General features: G+C 38.8%; 1 protein-coding gene across 1 annotated transcript in view; it reads right to left on the bottom strand.

Moving 5' to 3' along the window:
* The window catches only part of ADGRG2 (adhesion G protein-coupled receptor G2), a 142,525-nt gene that overhangs the window by 36,231 nt on the left and 86,274 nt on the right, over positions 1–20,020 (bottom strand). Inside the window, exons 5-15 of the mRNA XM_026451895.1 lie at positions 18,446–18,493; positions 18,324–18,347; positions 16,768–16,803; positions 14,743–14,784; positions 12,118–12,171; positions 9,300–9,355; positions 8,167–8,222; positions 6,902–6,941; positions 6,094–6,131; positions 3,466–3,560; positions 1,784–1,850 (exon numbers count right to left, since the gene is read on the bottom strand). Of these exons, the coding sequence (XP_026307680.1) occupies positions 1,784–1,850; positions 3,466–3,560; positions 6,094–6,131; positions 6,902–6,941; positions 8,167–8,222; positions 9,300–9,355; positions 12,118–12,171; positions 14,743–14,784; positions 16,768–16,803; positions 18,324–18,347; positions 18,446–18,493 (556 nt within the window). The remainder of the gene's footprint in view (positions 1–1,783; positions 1,851–3,465; positions 3,561–6,093; positions 6,132–6,901; positions 6,942–8,166; positions 8,223–9,299; positions 9,356–12,117; positions 12,172–14,742; positions 14,785–16,767; positions 16,804–18,323; positions 18,348–18,445; positions 18,494–20,020) is intronic.

Below are 20,020 nucleotides of genomic sequence, written 5' to 3'. Positions count from 1 at the left end.
GTAGAAGAATATAGAAAATGCTGCAAAGTAAGAAATAAAAGAAAAAGTAAAAAAACAAAACAAAGCAAAACTCATAATGCCAGCAGGCAGGTCATTCATGGGGAATCACAGTGAACATTTTCATTCATGTCCTTCCTGTTTTTTTCTATGTATATTTCTACACACCTGTGGTCACATCATGTATGACTTTCAGAGTCTTTTGCTATTTTGGAGCACCCATCTCCCAGTTTCCCTCCATTGGAGCAATGATTTTAAGGCATCGATTCTCAACTCTCGTTGCACATTAGAATCACCAGCAGGGCTTATATTTTTATTTATTTATTTATTTTTGAGACAGGGTATTGCTCTGTTGCCCAGGCTGGAGTGCCGAGGAATGAACATAGCTCACTGCAGCCTTGAGTTCCTGGGCTCAAGTGATTCTCCCACCTCAGACTACAGGCACGTGTTACAATGCCCAGCTTTTTTTTTTTTTTTTTTTTCCAATTTTTAGTAGAAAGGAGATCTCGCCCCGGCTGATCTTGAAATCCTGAGTTCAAGCAGTTCTCCCACCTGGGCCTTCCAAAGTGCTGAGATTATAGGCGTGAGCTACTGCGCCTGGTGCAGAGGGGCCTTAATGCCTAAGCTATATCCTAGACCAATTAAATCAGAATCTCTGAGCCTGGTGACTGGGAATCAGCATTTTTTTAACTTTTTATTGGAACTAATTTTAGGCTTACAGAAATACTAGAAAAACAATACAAACAGCTCTGTATACCTCCCATGTAGCTTGGTCGCCCACTGTTAACATCTAACATCCAGAATTAGACCCAAATGCCTACCAAAATTTAGTATATGACAAAGGTGACATCTCGGATCACTGGGGAAAAGATGAACTTTTTCATATTTAAATACATAAAATTGTTTCAAAATTTGCATGACAGAAAACATGATAAAGTCAAAAGACAACTAAAATACTGGGAGAAAATATTTGCAACATATACCATAGATATGCATATAAAGAGCTAATATGCACAATATATAAAGTACTTTTTTTTTTTTTGAAACAGAGTCTCGCACTTTCGCCCAGGCTGGAGTGCAGTGATGCGACCTCGGCTCCCTGCAAGCTATGCCTCCCGGGTTCACACTGCTCTCCTGCCTCAGCCTCCTGAGTAGCTGGGACTACAGGCGCCCGCTGCCACGCCTGGCTAATTTTGTTTTTGTATTTTTAGTAGAGATGGGGTTTCACCACGTTAGCCAGGACGGTCTCGATCTCCTGACCTCATGATCCACCCGCCTTGGCCTCCCAAAGTGCTGGGATTACAGGCGTGAACCACTGCGCCTGGCTAAAGTACTCTTAAATAATGGATCAGATATCAATTAGAAAAAGTACAGAAAAGACATGTACATGTAATTCACAAAAAGATACAAAATGGCCCCCAAGTATATGAAAAAAAGTTCAGACTCTGCCTTAGTAAGAGAAATGTTGATTAAAGTAACACTGAGATACCGTTTCTCACGGATCAGACTGTCAAACATGTTTTTTAAATGACAAAACATTTAGTTGGTGAGCCTTGGGAGTCAGTGTTTGTAATGCTCCTCAGGTGATTCTAATGTGCAGCTAAGATTTCAAACCACTGGTTTAAGGCAACCGTCCAAGTGGAAATTTACTTCATGCTGCAGAAAACCGCATTTTCCCTGAAATTGAAAGCCTTCTTTACTCCCCAAGTTCTAAAACTCCTTAGCTAGCATGGTGATTTTTTTTTTTTTTTTTTTAAGGAGAAGGGTCAGTATGTTTGTTACATACCACTGAAGCTTTTCCAACTCTTCTGGGGAGGAAGGGCAGGGTGTCCTGACAGAACAGCAGCAGTGTTCTAGGGGAGACAAAATGAAAAGGAACAAGAAAAATGCACGGTCAAGAACAAAGCAAGGTGGCAGCTCAGAACCATTAAGCATCATGGTTTCTACACTGCCTGCATTTAAAAGAGCGATTGTCTAAAACAGGTGATAAAATAGATTGGACGCCGTTATATTGACAATGATATACTGTATACATAGTAGTGCTCAAAAATATTTATTGATTTTTTGGGGGGTTATATGCATGCCATACTAATCACTCTTCAGTAATTCCAAGAGGAATTCACAAGTAAACACATCTTGGAGGACATGATGTTAAGTGAAATAAGCCAGGTACAGAAAGACAAATACCGCATGATCTCACTCAGCTGTGGAATCTAAAAAGTCAAACTCATAGAAACAAAGAGTGAAATGGTGTTGACTGGGGGGTCAGAGGTGGAGGGACTGGGGAGATGTTGGACAAAGGACACAAAATTTCAGTTAGGCAGGAGGAATAAAAGAGATCTATTGTACAACATGATGACTACAGTTAATAAGAATGTGTTGTATGCTTGAAAAGAGAGTAGACCTTAAATGTTCTTACCACAAAAAATGATAGGTGTGTGAGGTAATGCAAATGTTAAATAGTTGATATAGCCATTCCATGATGTATAGCAAAACATCACATTGTACACCACAAATATGTACAATTTTTGCTTGTCAATTAAAAAAGTGGACATATCCCAGTAGCAATCCATTGAACACTCCAAAAAGAATTCTCCTTCTCAGCAGGGTTTATCATATTATCAAATAAGACATATTAAAACTTTATTAGTGGGGAGGGAGAGCATTAGGACAAACACCTAATGCATGTGGGGCTTAAAACCTAGATGACAGGTTGATGGGTGCAGCAAACCACCATGGCACATGTATACCTATGTAACAAACCTGCACGTTCTGCACATGTATCCCAAAACTTAAAATAAAATAAAATAAAAAACTTTATTAGCAAGCAGGAAAAATAACCTTCTAGGGCTCTTTAAAAATTGCCCAATGGACAGGCATGGTGGCTCATGCCTGTAATCCCAGCACTTTGGGAGGTCAAGGCAGGAGGATCACTTGAGCCAAGGAGTTCAAGAACAACCTGGGCAACATAAGGAGACTTCATCTCTATTAAAAATGTTAAAATTGGTTGGGTGTGGTGGTGCATGCCTGTAGTCCCAGCTACTCGGGAGGCTAAGGAAGGAGGATCACCTGAGCCAAGGAGTTCGAGAACAACCTGGGCAACATAAGGAGACTTCATCTCTATTAAAAATGTTAAAATTAGTTGGGTGTGGTGGTGCATGCCTGTAGTCCCAGCTACTCGGGAGGCTAAGGTAGGAGGATCACCTGAATCTGGGAAGTGGAGGCTACAGTGAGCTATGATTGCATCACTGAGCCTGGTGACAGACTGAGACCCTGCCTCAAAAAAAAAAAAAAAAAAAAAAAAGAGAGAGAGAGACAGAAATTGCCCAAGGACAAAGGAGTCAAAACAGAAAGCTGTAACACTGTAACATATGTAAATTTATTAATTACATTTTCAATTAGAAAAAAAACACATTAAAAGCCACATAAAGATTAATGCAGCAATAATAGCAATAATAGACAACTTACCCATCGGTCGAATCTTTACTCTTTCCAAAGCAGCTATTACAGCACATGCATTCATTGTATTATTCAGTTTTATTGTGAATGTACAATTTAATGTGCTGTAAAGAGAAATATACATAACCAGAATGTTACTGAATGGGAAACCTACCTACATGTTTGTAATTGCTTTTGCAAACTTAGAGTGAGGAAAGGGGATACTGATACTGTTAACTTGTGATGTCACCCCAATAAGCTTGTAAGTACCCATTTACCACAGTCTGAATTTTACCCAAAAAGACTTTATATTAAGAGACATTTATGGAGGTTCATATTCACAGATGTTGCAAACCAGAGACTCTCTGACCACACACAGGTGCTGGCTCATTTTGCCTGCCTACACAACGAACAGGCAGGGGTGAAACTTGGTTGCAGAGACAAGCAGGCACCTTGACACCTTTAATCTCACCCCCCAAACACTAGCTGGCCACTTGCCTGGTGTCTATAAACATCTGAGTTTCCATCATGGGAGGCCTTTCACATGACAGTCTAGATGAACATCAAGATCTTTTTTTCTTTTTTTGTTTTTGTTTTTTTTTTTTCAGATGGAGTCTCACTCTGTCGCCCAGGCTGGAGTGCAGTGGCCGGATCTCAGCTCACTGCAAGCTCCGCCTCCCGGGTTTACGCCATTCTCCTGCCTCAGCCTCCCGAGCAGCTGGGACTACAGGCGCTCACCACCTCGCCTGGCTGGTTTTTTTTTTTGTATTTTTAATAGAGATGGGGTTTCACCGTGTTAGCCAGGATGGTCTTGATCTCCTGACCTCTGATCCGCCCGCCTTGGCCTCCCAAAGTGCTGGGATTACAGGCGTGAGCCACCGCGCCCGGCCCTTCTTTTTTTGTTTTAGACAGAGTCGCACCCTGTTGCCCAGGTTGGAGTGCAATGGCACGATCTCAGCTCACCGCAACCTCCCTGCCTTCCAGGTTCAAGCGATTCTCCTCCCTCAGCCTCCTGAGTAGCTGGGATTACAGCCGTGCATCACCACACCACACTAATTTTTGTGTTTTCATTAGAGATGGGATTTTGCCATGTTGGCCAGGCTAGTCTCAAACTCCTGGCCTCAGGTGATCTGCCCACCTCGGTCTCCCAAAGTGCTGGGATTACAAGCGTGAACCACTGCACCCAGCCACATCAGGATCTTTCAAATCCAAAATCTTTCTGGGGCCAGGTGTGGTGGCTCACGCCTGTAATCCCAGCACTTTGGGAGGCCGAGGCAGGCGGATCACTTGAGTCCAGGATTTTGAGACCAGCCTGGCCAACATGCTGAAAACCTGTCTCTACTAAAAATACAAAAATTAGCCAGGTGTGGTGGCGGGTGTCTGTAATCCTAGCTACTCAGGAGGCTGAGGCAGGGAGAATCATTTGAACCTGGGAGGTGGAGGTTGCAGTGAGCCGATATTGTGCCACTGCACTCCAGTCAGGGCAACAGAGTGAGACTCTGTCTCAAAAAAAAAAAAAAAATTTCTGGAAATTCTATCTAGATTATCAGATAGCTAAGAATTGACGACATTATCTCTGTTTCTTTCTACTTTAGCCTTGGTTTAGGTGAAAGAAAATTACTGTTGCAATAATGAAAAACAGGTCAGTGAAATGAATGAAATATGTACAGTGGATAGGGAATACAATTTCACAGAAGACTTGCCCTTATTTGTACCAATGAATAGTTTAATGAGTAGGAACTCTCATTTTCTAGGACTTTGACTGTCACAGAAGGCTCGGGGTTCAGATAGTGAGAGTATTGCCCTATAAGCCATCGGTTTACACAGCCAGGATAGCCAATGGACATGATTCAAAATGATAATCTGTGCAACCCCAAATAATTGTTGGACAACCTCTGATTCACCCCTGCCTGCATGTGCTTCTTAATTTGTTCTTTTCCCTTTCTTTTTAAAACCTTTTTTCAGACAAAGTCTCACTCTGTCACCCATGCTGGAGTGCAATGGTGCAATCTTGGCTCACTGCAACCTCTGCCTCCCAGGCTTACGTGATTTTTGTGTCTCAGCCTCCTGAGTAGCTGGGATTACAGGCGCCCGCCACCATGCCTGGCTAATTTTTGTATTTTTAGTAGAGATGCGGTTTCACCACGTTGGCCAGGTTGGTCTCGAACCCCTGACCTCAAGTAATCTGCCCACCTCGGCCTCCCAAAGTGCTGGGATTACAGGCATGAGCCACCACACCCAGCCATGTTCTTTTCTCTTTCTTTCCAATCTTTTCCTTCCCCCTCTTTTTTTCCCAAGCTCCATGTTACATTCCCTCTTTTTGGTCTGGCCTTCACCCTGCCTGGACCACTGGGAGCCATTTCTTGGTTATATTGGTGGCCCTCGGGGCTAAGGACACTGATGACCCTTAGCCTTGTGGAACCAGAGGTAAATGGCCCGATACTACACACCTCTCTGTGCTTTGTAAAGAAATGAGAAGACAGATATGACAGAGTGATCAGTGTTTAGAAAAACAAAAATATTTAAATCCAAAATGTCATTAATATGTATTTAGTTTAGAGGACCCCCTTTGCACTTGCAATTTAACTAAGACTCCTTAATACTTTATTTCTCATAAATGGAGAAATGATATTTATGAAAGTATTAAAAATGACTGACCTTTGGGCCTCTGCTGTAGCACACATTATAAAATAAGTCTGAAACAAAACAAAAAACATGTATACACATATATATTACTTTGGGCAGTTGGAAATATCAGAAAAGAAGACCCAAGGCTAATCACAGAATTTTAGAATCATGAGAGCCCTTAGGGATTGTCCATTTCACATTCTTATCAGATTCCCGGCATATCATCAACGCTCTTCAGGCCATACAATCTCCGTGAGGTCACTATTACACAAGGAAGCTCATTTTCCTGGAGTTTATATTTTAAGAAACTCCTGGTGTTACATGAAGGAAAATCTACCTCCTTGTAATGTCTACCCATTACTTCTAGTTCTGATTTTTGGAATAAAAAAACTAGTCCAGGCCGGGCGCGGTGGCTCAAGCCTGTAATCCCAGCACTTTGGGAGGCCGAGACGGGCAGATCACGCGGTCAGGAGATCGAGACCATCCTGGCTAACCCTGTGAAACCCCGTCTCTACTAAAAAAATACAAAAAACTAGCCAGGCGAGGTGGCGGGCGCCTGTAGTCCCAGCTACTCAGGAGGCTGAGGCAGGAGAATGGCGTAAACCCAGGAGGTGCAGCTTGCAGTGAGCTGAGATCCGGCCACTGCACTCCAGCCTGGGCCACAGAGCAAGACTCTGCCTCCAAAAAAAAAAAAAAAAAAAAAAACTAGTCCATTCATTCTCTTACACAACAAATTTGGAAGAATTTGAATACATATCTCCCAGGAATGCAGAACCCTATGCTTTCCCCCAAATCATAACAATAATTTTAAACAAGCTACAGGGTGCACTATGATTACCTCACTTAGGGTTTGCAGGGTTTTGTTGAGCTCTGAGCGTCTGTAACAAAATAAAAGAAATTGACATTAAGGAGATCATTAGTGATATTAAATTCAAAACATGTTAGATTTTAGCAATTAAATCAAGCACATGGTATACATTGCTTACGGTGTTCACTTTGAAGAAACAGAGAGTATAAGAGAGTCCTATGTGGCAAGAAAATAAATTATTTATATGACAAGGGAAACCAACCAGATGGGAGCTATGTCAGTTCTAGCCAAAAGTGAGATATAAATTATGATTGGACAATTTTGTTATTCATGAGGCTACTACAACCTCAAGCAGTTTCTTCTGGCAGAGGGTCAGAGGGAAAGCTGGCCCCAGGCAAAAATTTCTGAGAGGGGTAGGCCACTTACCCTGGGGACCCTGTGCCTCTGATTTCTTCCTCACCCTGTCTCCCACTGACCTGGTCTGCCCTCTCTGGCCCTCTCCAACGCTGCCTTCCCCTCCTCACAACTCCCCCTTAGGAAATTCTCTCATTCCTTTCCTCCAATCGCACTCCAACCACGCTTTCATTTCTTCAAAGTGGCAGAGCTTCACATGAAGTTGGGATGAGAGGAATCTAGTTAAAGAATTCACTCGAAGGTGGTAGTTCTCAAACAGGGATGAATTCTTTAACTAGATTCCCGAGTAGCTGGGATTACAGGCGCCCGCCACCATGCCCAGCTAATTTTTGTATTTTTAGTAGAGATGGGGTTTCACCATATTCGCCAGGCTGGTCTTGAACTCCTGACTTTAGGTGATCCACCTGCCTTGGCCTCCCAAAGTGCTGGGATTACAGGGGTCAGCCACCGCACCTGGCCAAGGGGCATCTGTTTGTAATGCATTTCTCACTGTCTGTGCTTGTCCTTGTAAGCCTGGGTCTACTTAACAAAGACTTTTCCTGACTTATGAATCACTGATGCTTCATGAAAGCATCAACAAATCATATATTTGGAGTCCCACCTTGGACTCCTCTTTCAACCATGCTGGATACCAAATCATATTAAAACTCAAATGCTAATTCAAATGAAGCTGTTATATAACTTCAGAGCATCAACGATCCTCATGGGGATAACAGTTGATGTGATTATGGTTAATCTGCAAGGAAGTTAAGAATCAGTTGGCTCTATAACCTTTGGGCTGGTCTCTTTCCCATTCTCAGTTTTCAATAGCAAACATGACTCAAAAAGGATCCTTCCGTAGTTGATGTCTGAAGTTTCAAATCCAACGGCAGATTACTCACTTTAATTCACTTAGAGACAGGACTCCAGTTAAGGTGCCATTTGTTATATGTTGATTCTGTTAGAAGCACAAAATCATTAAGAATATAACAAACACTATTTTTTCACTCTCTAAGTTGTTCTTCAGTTTTATCAGCCACTCAAATAACTATACCCCAAAGACTGATTCCTAAATGCAAGGAACATTGTCTATCTAATGACCAAATTGCAGTTTTATAAAAAAGGGAGGGCAAAAAGTGGTTCTCAAAAGTTAATCCGTATTGGCTGAGCCTGTTTTTGTTTTATGTTTTCTTTAAAAAATATTCTAAGTCAGCAACTCTGATGTGTTGATTTCTGTCTTTCTTCATTTCAAGAGTTCCCCTCAAAGAACACTATTAACATTGTTGTCACGAAAGGTCCTGGATCTAAGTAACAGACCCCAGTGTAAAAAGGAAAACTTGATAGCAGCCATCGCTGTATTTCTAGCAACCAGTTCATTGCCTGGCACATAGTAGGTACTCAGAAATAGTCACTGAATGAATGAACCACATTTGGCTGGGATCCTCTGAACCAATCTAGGGTTTGGGAAAGCTGATACCACTGCATCAGAATCCCCCATGGGGCGAAGAGAATCACATTCAGAATATTATTCTTAGATTCAATACATATATTTCTTGTTGCTAGGAGTTTCTATTTTTTTTTTTTTTTTTTTTTTGGGAGGGGGTCTTGCCCTGTCACCCAGGCTGGAGTGCAGTGGCCGGATCTCAGCTCACTGCAAGCTCCGCCTCCCAGGTTTACGCCATTCTCCTGCCTCAGCCTCCCGAGTAGCTGGGACTACAGGCACCCGCCACCTCACCCGGCTAGTGGAGTTTCTAATATAATTTAAAATTTTAACTGGCAGTAGAATTGCATCATCTTAACATTCTTATTCAGCAGCAAGCCTATTGAAAATTAAAATATAGTTATTAACAAAATACCATGATTATTATGAATTCAAGCCCTCTCTACAAAGCTAGGGACTCAATTAACATATTTTATTTAAATTTGGTCATAACAATAAATATACCAAATATCATAAATAAGCTGAACCTCAAACGTTTAACTACATGTGAATTTGCCTTTTAAGATTGCAGTAAGAAAAATCTTTAAAACTTACCTGGGGAATGGTGCTTTCTCTATCATATTGAAACATGATCTCACCTCTAAAAAATGCTAAAAATAAAATTTCGAAAAGATATTTGAGACTTGTATCTTTATAGCTTGAGGATTAATACCATATACAAAAAGATTATCAAATTATAAGGTTTCATCAAATTGTTTTTATTCACAGTTACTCTGTCAGTAAGTTACTCAACTATTATCAATGTCATTTTCAGAAAATATGAACTGTAAATTTTATGTGGGAATTCATAAAGAGAAAACTTGCCCCCTTGTTAAGAAATTTTATTCCTGGGGCCTTTGACTCTATCTGGAAACAAATAAAATAGAGACTCCTAAACAGAAAGACATGGTGTGTACTTCGTAATCTATATGCGGAGGTGTCCAATCTTTTGGCTTCCCTGGGCCACATTGAAAGAAAAATTGTCTTGGGCCACATATAAAATACACTAATGACAACTGATGAGTTAAAAAAAAAAAAAAAAAAAAAAAAAAGCCATGCATAACTCTCGTAATGTTTTATGAAAGTTTACGAGTTTGTGTTGGGCCACATTCAAAGCTGTCCTGGGCCCCATGTGGCCCATGGGCCGCGGTTGAACAAGCTTGATCTATAGGAACCCCAAACTGGCCTTGTGAGCAATGGGGCAAGGATATCACATAAACTAGAGCCAGAGCTCAGCCAGTGTTTTTGGTGATTGAACAGGTCGTCAATATTTGAGGGTTTGCAGGCCATATGGTCTATGTTATAACTACCCAATTCTGCCATTGTAGCATGAAAGCAGCCATAGACAATACGTAAATGAACAGGCATGGGCTGTGTTCCAATAAAACTTTATTTACAAAAACAGGCCATATTTGGACTATGGCTGATAGTTTGCCAACCCCTGGGCTAGAAGGCCTCCTCTTCTCATCATCTTTTATTGTACCCCAAAGTACAACAACTGATTCCTTGGCCAAGAAAGCACTAGACCAGTGTTTGACATGATCTATTTCAGCAACTCTTCTACTGAGAACCTCAGTTTCCACATATCGATACTGAAATTTCAATTCATACAGTATGTAATTATTAAAAGATATTTGATATCTGCATAGAATTACTTATCCATTTTTTAAAATCTTAGCTTTGAAATGATTATTTAAATTGTGTGTCTGTGTACGTGTGATACAACACCCACAACATCTCTGCCTCACATTCTTATTGAATAAATGTTGAGTTTCATAAATGTGCTGGGAACACAGTGGTAGCAGAGCAACCAGGAAGCCACCACCTTCTGACTATCAGCCTGACTCTTGGTCAGCTCCCATTTTCTTCCTCAGCCTCCATTTTCCTTAATGAACCCAGATTGGAACCTGCAAGAAGTGAAGGTTTCTGGTTTCTGGCAGGGTACCATGGGGTTTCTGGTGCCAAAAACCCTGATGAGGTTGTTTTCACCGCCACTAAAACCAATGGTCAATTCAGTCCCTTAATTGGGGAAAACATTACTCCAACCAGCTTTCTGGCATCTGCTATTCAAGATGACCAGTTTTTTTTTTTTTTTTTTAAACTACATGTTCAATTTTCAAAGAGTTATCAAACATCATGCAGACACAACACTGAACTAGACATTAGTCACCAGCCCAAAACATAAATGAAGCACAAAAATAATGACATTATGGGGAATTCGGTAAACGGAAGACTCAGAGAGTAGGGAGAGAAGGAGGAGGAAAAGAGGGTTATACAATATATGAAAATGAAATGTATCCAACACTTTGTTTTCTTTAATCAAAACCAGCTAATATTTTCCTCCTATATTCTACCTAGAATGTAGTATCAGCAGAAAAAATGAGCAAATCTTGTATTCACACAATAGAAAGTGTTTGTGAAACATTTTTTCAATAGGATGTTTTCTTGTTTTCTAATTTATCCAACCTTATTTTACTTGAAATTGTTACCTATGTTTTTCACACAAATTATTAAACTGTTAAAAGGAATGGAATAAAGAAAACATTCCTGTAATGATTGCTTATTACTATAATCACAATAAGACTTTCATATCATAAAATACCTAGTTAACTTCCTCTTCTCACTTCTCATGATCTCTGGCCAATTCTGACCTGCCACACCATATTTTTCTGTTTTTCATATTTGTTTTCATTGGTTTTAACAAGAAAGGGAGCCCAGGGAGCCAAACCAAGGTGAGAAAAGTTGTTCTTTTATTCCGTCTGGCCCATGGCAGAAGGGAAAATATTCTCATTTCAAAAATGGCATGTTCTCAAGAGATTTCCATCTCAATTTTTAAAAATAGCAAATGGTCTTAGTTAGAGATGGCAAAATACACTATGGACACTGCTGGAATTAGCATCCACTTAAACTAGGTGTACATGAGTTTTCAACATTCAACAGGCTGATCTGTTTATTCTTAGCAAGACGTTATCCTGTTTCTAAGCTGTAATACTTAAGGCCCTATGGAAAAGCTTGACAGATTTCTATATAAGAAGTGACTTTCAACAATTATTAATGTCTTTATTAATTATGTTCATGAATTAATTCTAAGGGTATTAGTTATGGATTTAAAACTATAATGAAAAATATTTATTATAGAGCTTTATGTCTCATATTAAGGAAGTTAATCCATCTTCTCACTAGGCAACGGGAAGATAATTTCAGCCAGATATAAAATTTGTTTTGTTTTTATTAGGGACTCCTAGTAGCCAGGTGGCATGAAAAGAAGCAGATCCAAGAGGCACATACCACATACTCAAAACAAAAGAAAGCAAACCATTTATCTCTATGGAGGAAATTTATCTGGTAATGTATAATGTACACAAGAACTAACCTGAGTCATTGCAAATAGATGACAAATTGCAGATATTTCTCTGGAGTTTGACGCCTGCAAAGAAAACACAACCCAGCCGGTTAAGCATGTCAATGCCTGTGTTTATGTGCTGCAATGTCAAGAGAATTCATAAATGTAGGCATCAAATGTGGACCAGCAATATTATAAGCTGGATTTAATTGGCTGGATGAATTCCACAAAGACTAAAGAAATGAGTTTTCATTTGTTGGTTGGTCAGCTATGGAACTTAATTCTTTACTAATCTTTAGTATGTCAATATCTGGCCCTCAACTCCTCCCTAAAATTTTTGTCTCCTTCCCAATTAATCCCTCTCCTGTTCAGTATAAACAGAGCACCATGAACACAAACCAAGTAGAGACTTTAAATGGAATGGCCCTTAGTCATAGATCCTCCTTCTTTTCCTAGGTAGGAGAGTCTATGAACACTCTAATGTTAATCCTAGCTCTTTATGCAAATGTATGTATGAAATAACATTAATGTCATAATATTGTTTCATGGGCAAATGTACAAAATTCAAAACATATTTGCTGAGCATTAACCATATTCTACAGGCTTTGGGAGTTTCCAGATATAGATCCTGCCCTCAAGGAGCTTACAATCTAGTGGATGATACTAGCCAGTAAATAAAAGCATTTTTTAATTTACGTATTAGTGAGGGCAAAATGGAGTGCTGACCAGGACAACAGACCACACAGGCATACAAAGGAGACAGAGATGACTGGGAGATAAAATGAGCATCAGAACCAAAACTTTATATGTATTAACCTGAGAAACACTTTCTCCTTTGGTGAGAGGAGAAGTATATCTCTTCTTCAATTTGAAAAGAACTCAAGGTTTACTTCTCTAAAAAGCCTTCCTTTATTAATTGCATCCTTTTGGCAAAGCATCAGAAATCCATAGTACATGGGAGGAGCAAATGCTGATAATGTATTAAACCAACTGCCAAGGGAAAAACTTGTTATATTAAGAAATATTTTTGTCTCCTTGTTAGGTCTTGTTTGGTCAGAATTATGTGTGCAATGCCCAATTGCTAGTTTATTTCCATTGCACATTAGGAATCCTTCGTTCATTTCTATGAGAAAACTAGTTTGGGTACAAATTAAAATTATAATTTGAGTTAGTGCATGTGATATGGTTTCTACTAGTGTGATTTATTGATATATAGGCATCATGCTTTAGCGAAGACGCCTATAGCTACGAGTTTTGATTTTGTGAGCAAATTAAAGTTAGGTACCCCAAATTACCAGATCTGTAGATTTTTATATTGTTCCAAAGCAGTGTTACCCACACCAAAAGAGAAAGATTTCATTTCTTCTTCTGTCTATAAGCAAATATACTTGCTTATAGATAGAACTCACTATAACATATATACTATGCAAATATAGAATTTATAGATTCTATAATGGGTAGTTATGCTTTAAATGTCCTTTAAACCATTACTGTATTACTTACTAAACTTTTCATTTAATCATCTCATCTTTTTCTAAATTTTAGCTGCACCTCCATTTCCAGTGATGTGTGTCTTCTTGCTGTTCGTTCATACTGATAATTTGTTTTTCCTATCGCTAGGGTTCTCATCTGTAATCTCCTTGATGTACATGGCCACAGGTCATTCCTTAAATCATGAGTGAGAAAACTTTCTAAAGGGTCAGATAGTAAATATTTAAGCTTTGTGGGTTGTATGGTCTCTGTTGCAACTACTAATGTTTTATGCAGCAGAAACATAGCTATAGAGAATATGTAAGCAAAGGGGCATAGTAGTGTTCCAATAAAACTTTATTCACAAAAACAGGCAGTGAGCCCGATTTGGCCCATTGGTGATAGTTTGCCAACCCGTACTTGAAATCAAGCCTTTGTCAAGCATGTCTTGTGTGTGTAGTCTTGTATCAGAAACTTAAAAAGTACACATTTTATTGGATTTAAAAAGAATTTGGCCAGGTGCAGTGACTCAGGCCTGTAATCTTAGTACTCTGGGAGGCCGAGGCAGGCAGATCACTTGAGCCCAGGAGTTTGAGACCAGCCCGGGCAATGTGGCGAAATCCTGTTTCTACAAAAAATACAAAAATTAGCAGGGCTTGATGGCACAAGCCTGCAGTCCCAGCTACTCAGGAGGCGGAGGTGGGAGGATCGCCTGAGCCAAGGAGGTTGAGGCTGCAGTGAGCTATGACTGCGCCACTGCACTGTAGCCTGGGCCACTGAGTGAGACCTTGTCTCAGGAAAAACAAAATTTGAGGTTCGTTCCTCTAACTTCTTCATTAATTGCATCCCCCTCTACTCCTATGCCTCTTAACCATGTCAGTAATACTTGTATAATCATTGCCTTTATCTGCATGCATGTTCATGTTAGTTATCTATTTGTTTGCCTTGTCTCCACCCATAGACTAGAAGATTCTTGAGGGTGGGCTCTGTGTCTGATCATTATTATATAGCCCCAAACACCTAGAACAATTTCAGGTACCCAGTGCATACACATGTATTCATTAAGATCAGATTTTATCTTGAAAAGATTGGAAAAAAGAGAAAGAAATTATAAACACCAGCCATTTGTTTAATTTTACTTTAGTTATAAAAAAAGAAAGTCTTGATATTGATAATAAGTCATACCTGATGCATTGAAGGTTTTTACTATAGTGATTTTAGTTTTTTCTGCAAAGAAACAACTTAAATATTAGAGAAGAATTGTTGCTTGTTTTTTAAAAACAATTTGTCATGAGTATCATTTTAGTGAAGTGCTAAAAAAAAAAGTCACACTGTTGACACCTTTAAGACACTATCAGTCATCTCAGCAACAGAATGAACAGGAACCGCATCCACGGTCCTGTAGCATTGGCACAGGGTGAGTCTGGGAGTTGGAGTTCCATCTTTACGCAGTTAGATCACACCCATTACACACCCCACTGCTTGTGTAATTCTACTTTAGTTTCCATGCACTGCTGCTAGACAAATGATGTGGACTTACACTTCAGATATGTAGGAATTAAGCAACTATTGGGACCTTCAGTTGATAGGTTGTAGAGAGCAGGAGATTCAGAATAAAAATTAATGTGAAACAGTACACATGGGATGTAAAGTATTGCTATTATACAATCAAGTGTCTTGCTTTAGGAGTTAACATAATACTATCCCCATTGTATTGATGGAGAATGCTATTCTCAGAGAGGTCGAGATCATCCACCTATATACAGTCACATAACATGCCCACAGCAGAACCAGGACTGTTCAAAGTGAGTGACTCACAGGCAAATATTAACATGCCCTGAAGGAGCAAACTTTAGAAATGTCTTCCAAACACATTTTGGGGATAGAGCTCATGGTTCATTCCCCAGATAATGGAGAACTGGGTACAGAAATCTTTGCTGTAAAAATGGCCCATGGAAAGAGGCTGTGTTCAGGGCATAGATTTGCATCGAAGCTCTGTCACCTAGGGTGAACGGGCAAATTCTGAAGAAAAGGCCAAGCTCAGAGATTGGAGACACACTTAAGAATGATGATGTTATCCTGGCAGAAACTCATCAGTAACAAAGACACACAAATGAGGTTTCTGAAACTGTCAGGTTTCAATGTGTGGCCCATGAGCAATGGTGGGTGGTAATTATGAAGGCTGATAGCATTTCACATTGTCATTAAGAATCTTTTAAATATATTATTTTGTTTGCCCTGATAGTTTCCTTTTCAGAGCAAACAAAATACAACTGTGAAATGAACTTCTGGTTTTGGTAACTAAAGTGCTCTGGGGTAAAAATGTTTAACTTCACTAATAATCATGAATGAAAAATAAAACCTAAGAGTTGAGAGAAAGATTTAATAATATATGATACAGTCTCAGCAAAGGTTCAATGACACAGACATTATCATCCACTGCAGACAGGAATGTCGCTGGGCACAACCTTTCTAGAAGGTAACTGAGCAGTAGTATCAAGGGTCTTACAATATTCTTACTGCTGACCCTTAGAATGCAATCCTTGCATATTGTAATCCCTGGAATGTATCCTACAGAAATAAGAAATGAATACAAAGATGTTGGCAGCAGAATGTTCATTGCAATAACTTCTATTAAAAAGATAGAAACAACTTTAAAGTTCAACATATGGTACAAAATGGAATATTATCAAGTCATAATAGTAAGGGACACTGGAAGATACTTCTAATGTAATATTAAGTCAAAAGGGCAAGATACAAAAATCTATATAAATTATGACTATTTTGCAAAGGATATAAGAGTATATGTATATAAATATATGTATAAATGATACTGAATGGAAATAGACCAAATTGTTAACAGTCATAGCCTTAGGAAAGTAACATTAAAGAAGATTTTTATATTTTCTTCTTTGTATTTCTCTACATTCTCCATTTTTATGAGCTAATATGTATCACTATTATAATCACAAAAATTATACATGCTATTTTAAAAGGAGTGCTATGGCCATCGTTTGGAGGTTTGGGAGTGTGGTGACAGAATTATAGTTCAATGTCAAAGTAAAAGGGGCCATAAATCAGTGGTTGAAGGCACAGGAAAGAGGGCAAGGAGACAAAAGAAAACTCTTTAGTAACCCAGTAGACCGCACAAACAAGAAACTCAAGAGGCTGCAGAAGAAGCTATTACATTTAGAAATCACTTGATATTACCTGTTTTGTTTAAAGGGGGTAAGCTTAAAGTAACATCTGAAATAAAATTATAAAAATTAGCATAACTACTGGCATGGTTTATAAACATGTGTGTCTTCCAAGGTTCCTTACACATTTCCCTTTTCCCCAAATCTGGGAGAAGTTAGTTTTGCAAAAGCCAACTGACACTACTAAATGTTTTTGCTACCCATCGTCTCATTACTCCATTCTTCAACCCCTGGAGACAATTCCTGAGCAAATGTTCATTGATTCAAATGCAAGTTACATGTCTAAACACTTAGCAACACTCCCGTAACCATTAGATTTGAATAAACTCATCTATGTTGTTTACTATTTTGTCCCTTTTTTTTCTATTATAATGAAAGTCCCTAAGGGATATGATATTTCCAACATTAATACTGATTTTAACATATAGACCTGTGGATGCATAATACATTTTTACCAGTGGTACACTCTTATAAAGCAATTTAAAATAATTCTAGCTTAAATTTGGAGTAAATGATCATTATATTCGACTAACTTTTAAGAAAATCTCATTTGGATCCTGTTTGATTTAAAATCCAATTTAAAATCTATTCTATTGGCATTTCTTTAAATCCAAATCATTCTAGAATTTATCATTCTGGATGAAATTTTAGGAAAAAACCAAAAGGCATTTATTACATCATCATACTTAAAACACTGTAGAGACACACACACACACACACACACACACACACACACACACACAATGGGATCCAAAAACTGCACCGAAGCTAAATCGAAGATATTATTTTCACTGTGAGAAGTAACTGCACATAAAAATGATAACATCTGTCCCTTCCCATTGGGCCAAATATGAATTTAAACCAGTTTCGATCAGTATGAGCTGCATCTATGATTGTTTAGTTCCTTAACCACCAACCACATGGTGAGATTTGATTTTAACCAGGGGCTTGTGAAAAGTGTTGGGGTTTCATCACAGTAAGATGGAAGGAAGGCTGTCTACCCATTCTGTTCACTTATTGGAGGGAACAGAATGTACTGCTCTGCCCCCATCCCTTGAATACAGCCCACTTCTTTGCCCTTTTCTCTAGCATGATGGGGAAGCCATTTTTTTTCCATTTCATACTATTTAAAAATTGATCAAATCATCTGTAAAAAGGCTGTCTTTGAACATGCTGTGCCTCCAAATCCATGCTGAATCATATTGAATTACTGGATGTGCTTTTCACATTTAAACAATCTGTCATGTAAAACTTGTTGGCATTGTGTTGGACAGCAAAGGAATGGAGAATTCAAAATGTGATTGATATTTCTTTTCTTTTTAAGCTAACAATTAAGAGTGGTGGATGGCTCTCTTCCCTCCATGACTGCAAGAATGTTATCATTTAACCAGAAAGTTTAGGTCACTCTCCAGGGTTGACAAGTTTTGTTTTGGGTTTTTGTTTTGGGTTATTTGAAACTAGTCGATGTATTCAGAAATAATTTAGAAATGGAAACCTTCAACACCATTCATTACACTTATATTCATATTAAGGGTTATCAATTTTCACTTGCTTCAGAAAAATTCTTACCATTGAGGCTTGTTGTTTCAACCTCTTTTTGTCCCGAGGAGAAAAACAATACAAAGATATAATTAAAACAAAACTTTAACAAATTGGACTAAATCTAGGTTTAAATTTTTTCAAAATCTTGCCTGGAGTACCACTGGAGGAGGGGGCAAAACTGACAACAGATAATTTAGCTGCAGGAGAAAAAAAAAATTAAATAAATACCTTGAAACAATTATTTGTCAAATTTTAAAGAATTAAAACTTTTGAGATATAATTATGAAAAGAAGTAGAAAACACACTAGCAGACCAAGATGTAGTTAAATCTGCATGTCCCATAAGCGCTCAGTGAGTATAAAATTGAATCAGAGAACCTGAGACCCATGACCACAAAGCTTGCTAACTACTTATGGAATATTATAGAAATAAGATTAGGAACCAGACCAAAATACAAGAAATACTACTTTAAAATTTTTTCAGCCAGAGCATTCTAGAAAACATTTTAAATATCTTGCTGAATTACAATCATGAAATATATTGGCACGCTGGTGCCATTCTGTTATAATGATGCCTAGCAAATCTTCCCACAGTAAATTTAGGATTAAAAAAATTGCTACCACTCAATACTGTACTATTTAACAGATTTCCTGGCAAGTTATTTTAAAATATGGCTGCTATTAAGGCAATTAATCAAATGATAAATTTCCTGTGGAATGACTCCACTTAAGCTAAGAAGTCAATCTACTACATACATTTTACATATTTAAATATTTAAAAGATCCAATGGCTTGACCTCTACCTAAACATGGGAAAAGCAAACACAAACATTTTATAACTAAAATAAGTTTTGCAGGAGGGAGCCTGATTTTCAGCTGGTATGGACAAAATTTGGGTGCGTCAAGGCACTTTGGCTGGCCTGTTTTAGACTGCTCATGTGTTGGCTGAAACACACACAAATGGTCTGTCCACATTATTGTTTCCATATTTTGTCATTTACTACATTTCTTTATTTCTTAAATTACCAAGGATATTTCTTGAGAAGTAAGACAGTTCCTGAGCAATAAGATTCAAAGTGTAGATACAGAATCCTTTTTGCTCTTGAGACAGAACAAAATAATTGGCCACAACTAGTTTTTAAGGAATGACTATTAATTCTTGTGAACGTTGATGAATGACGACACTGTGCAAAGAACAGACCGCTGGGCACGGCTGCCCATCCATCCCTTGATCAAGCTACACTGGCTCTTACCTTCCAGTTTGCGCTGCTCTCTCCCAGGGCACCTAGAACTCAGGCTGTGACTAGACCCAGTGTGTCCCCCCAGAGCCCCATTCCCTATTCTATGCAAACAAGGTTTTGCAGATATCACCGTGATTCAGTTTGCTGAGGACTATTCTGCTGGAAGAAAAATTAGGTGGTTCATTGTGCCCTAGAAGCTTAACAACTAGGGGGCAAATTGGCGAGATCAAAAGAGCTTGGACTTTGGAGGCCTGCAGTCCTGGGTTTGAATCTTTGCCCCATTACTCAAAAACTTGTAAAAATAATAGTTACTACTTACCAAGGGTTTACACTGTGCCTGGCACATGTGTTATCTCATTCCATCTTCACAACTACCCCACGAGCAGGTACTATTATTCTCCCCAATTTACAGGAGAGGAAACTGAGGCATGGAAAGGTTAAAGGAAGTAGCCCAAAACCACACAGCTAGCAATGAAGGCAGGAA

This window comes from Piliocolobus tephrosceles, chromosome Y (assembly GCF_002776525.5).
Source record: "Piliocolobus tephrosceles isolate RC106 chromosome Y, ASM277652v3, whole genome shotgun sequence".
NCBI lineage: Eukaryota > Metazoa > Chordata > Mammalia > Primates > Cercopithecidae > Piliocolobus > Piliocolobus tephrosceles.
Note: the sequence above shows the minus strand (reverse complement) of the source record. Positions and strands in the feature narration are given on the sequence as shown.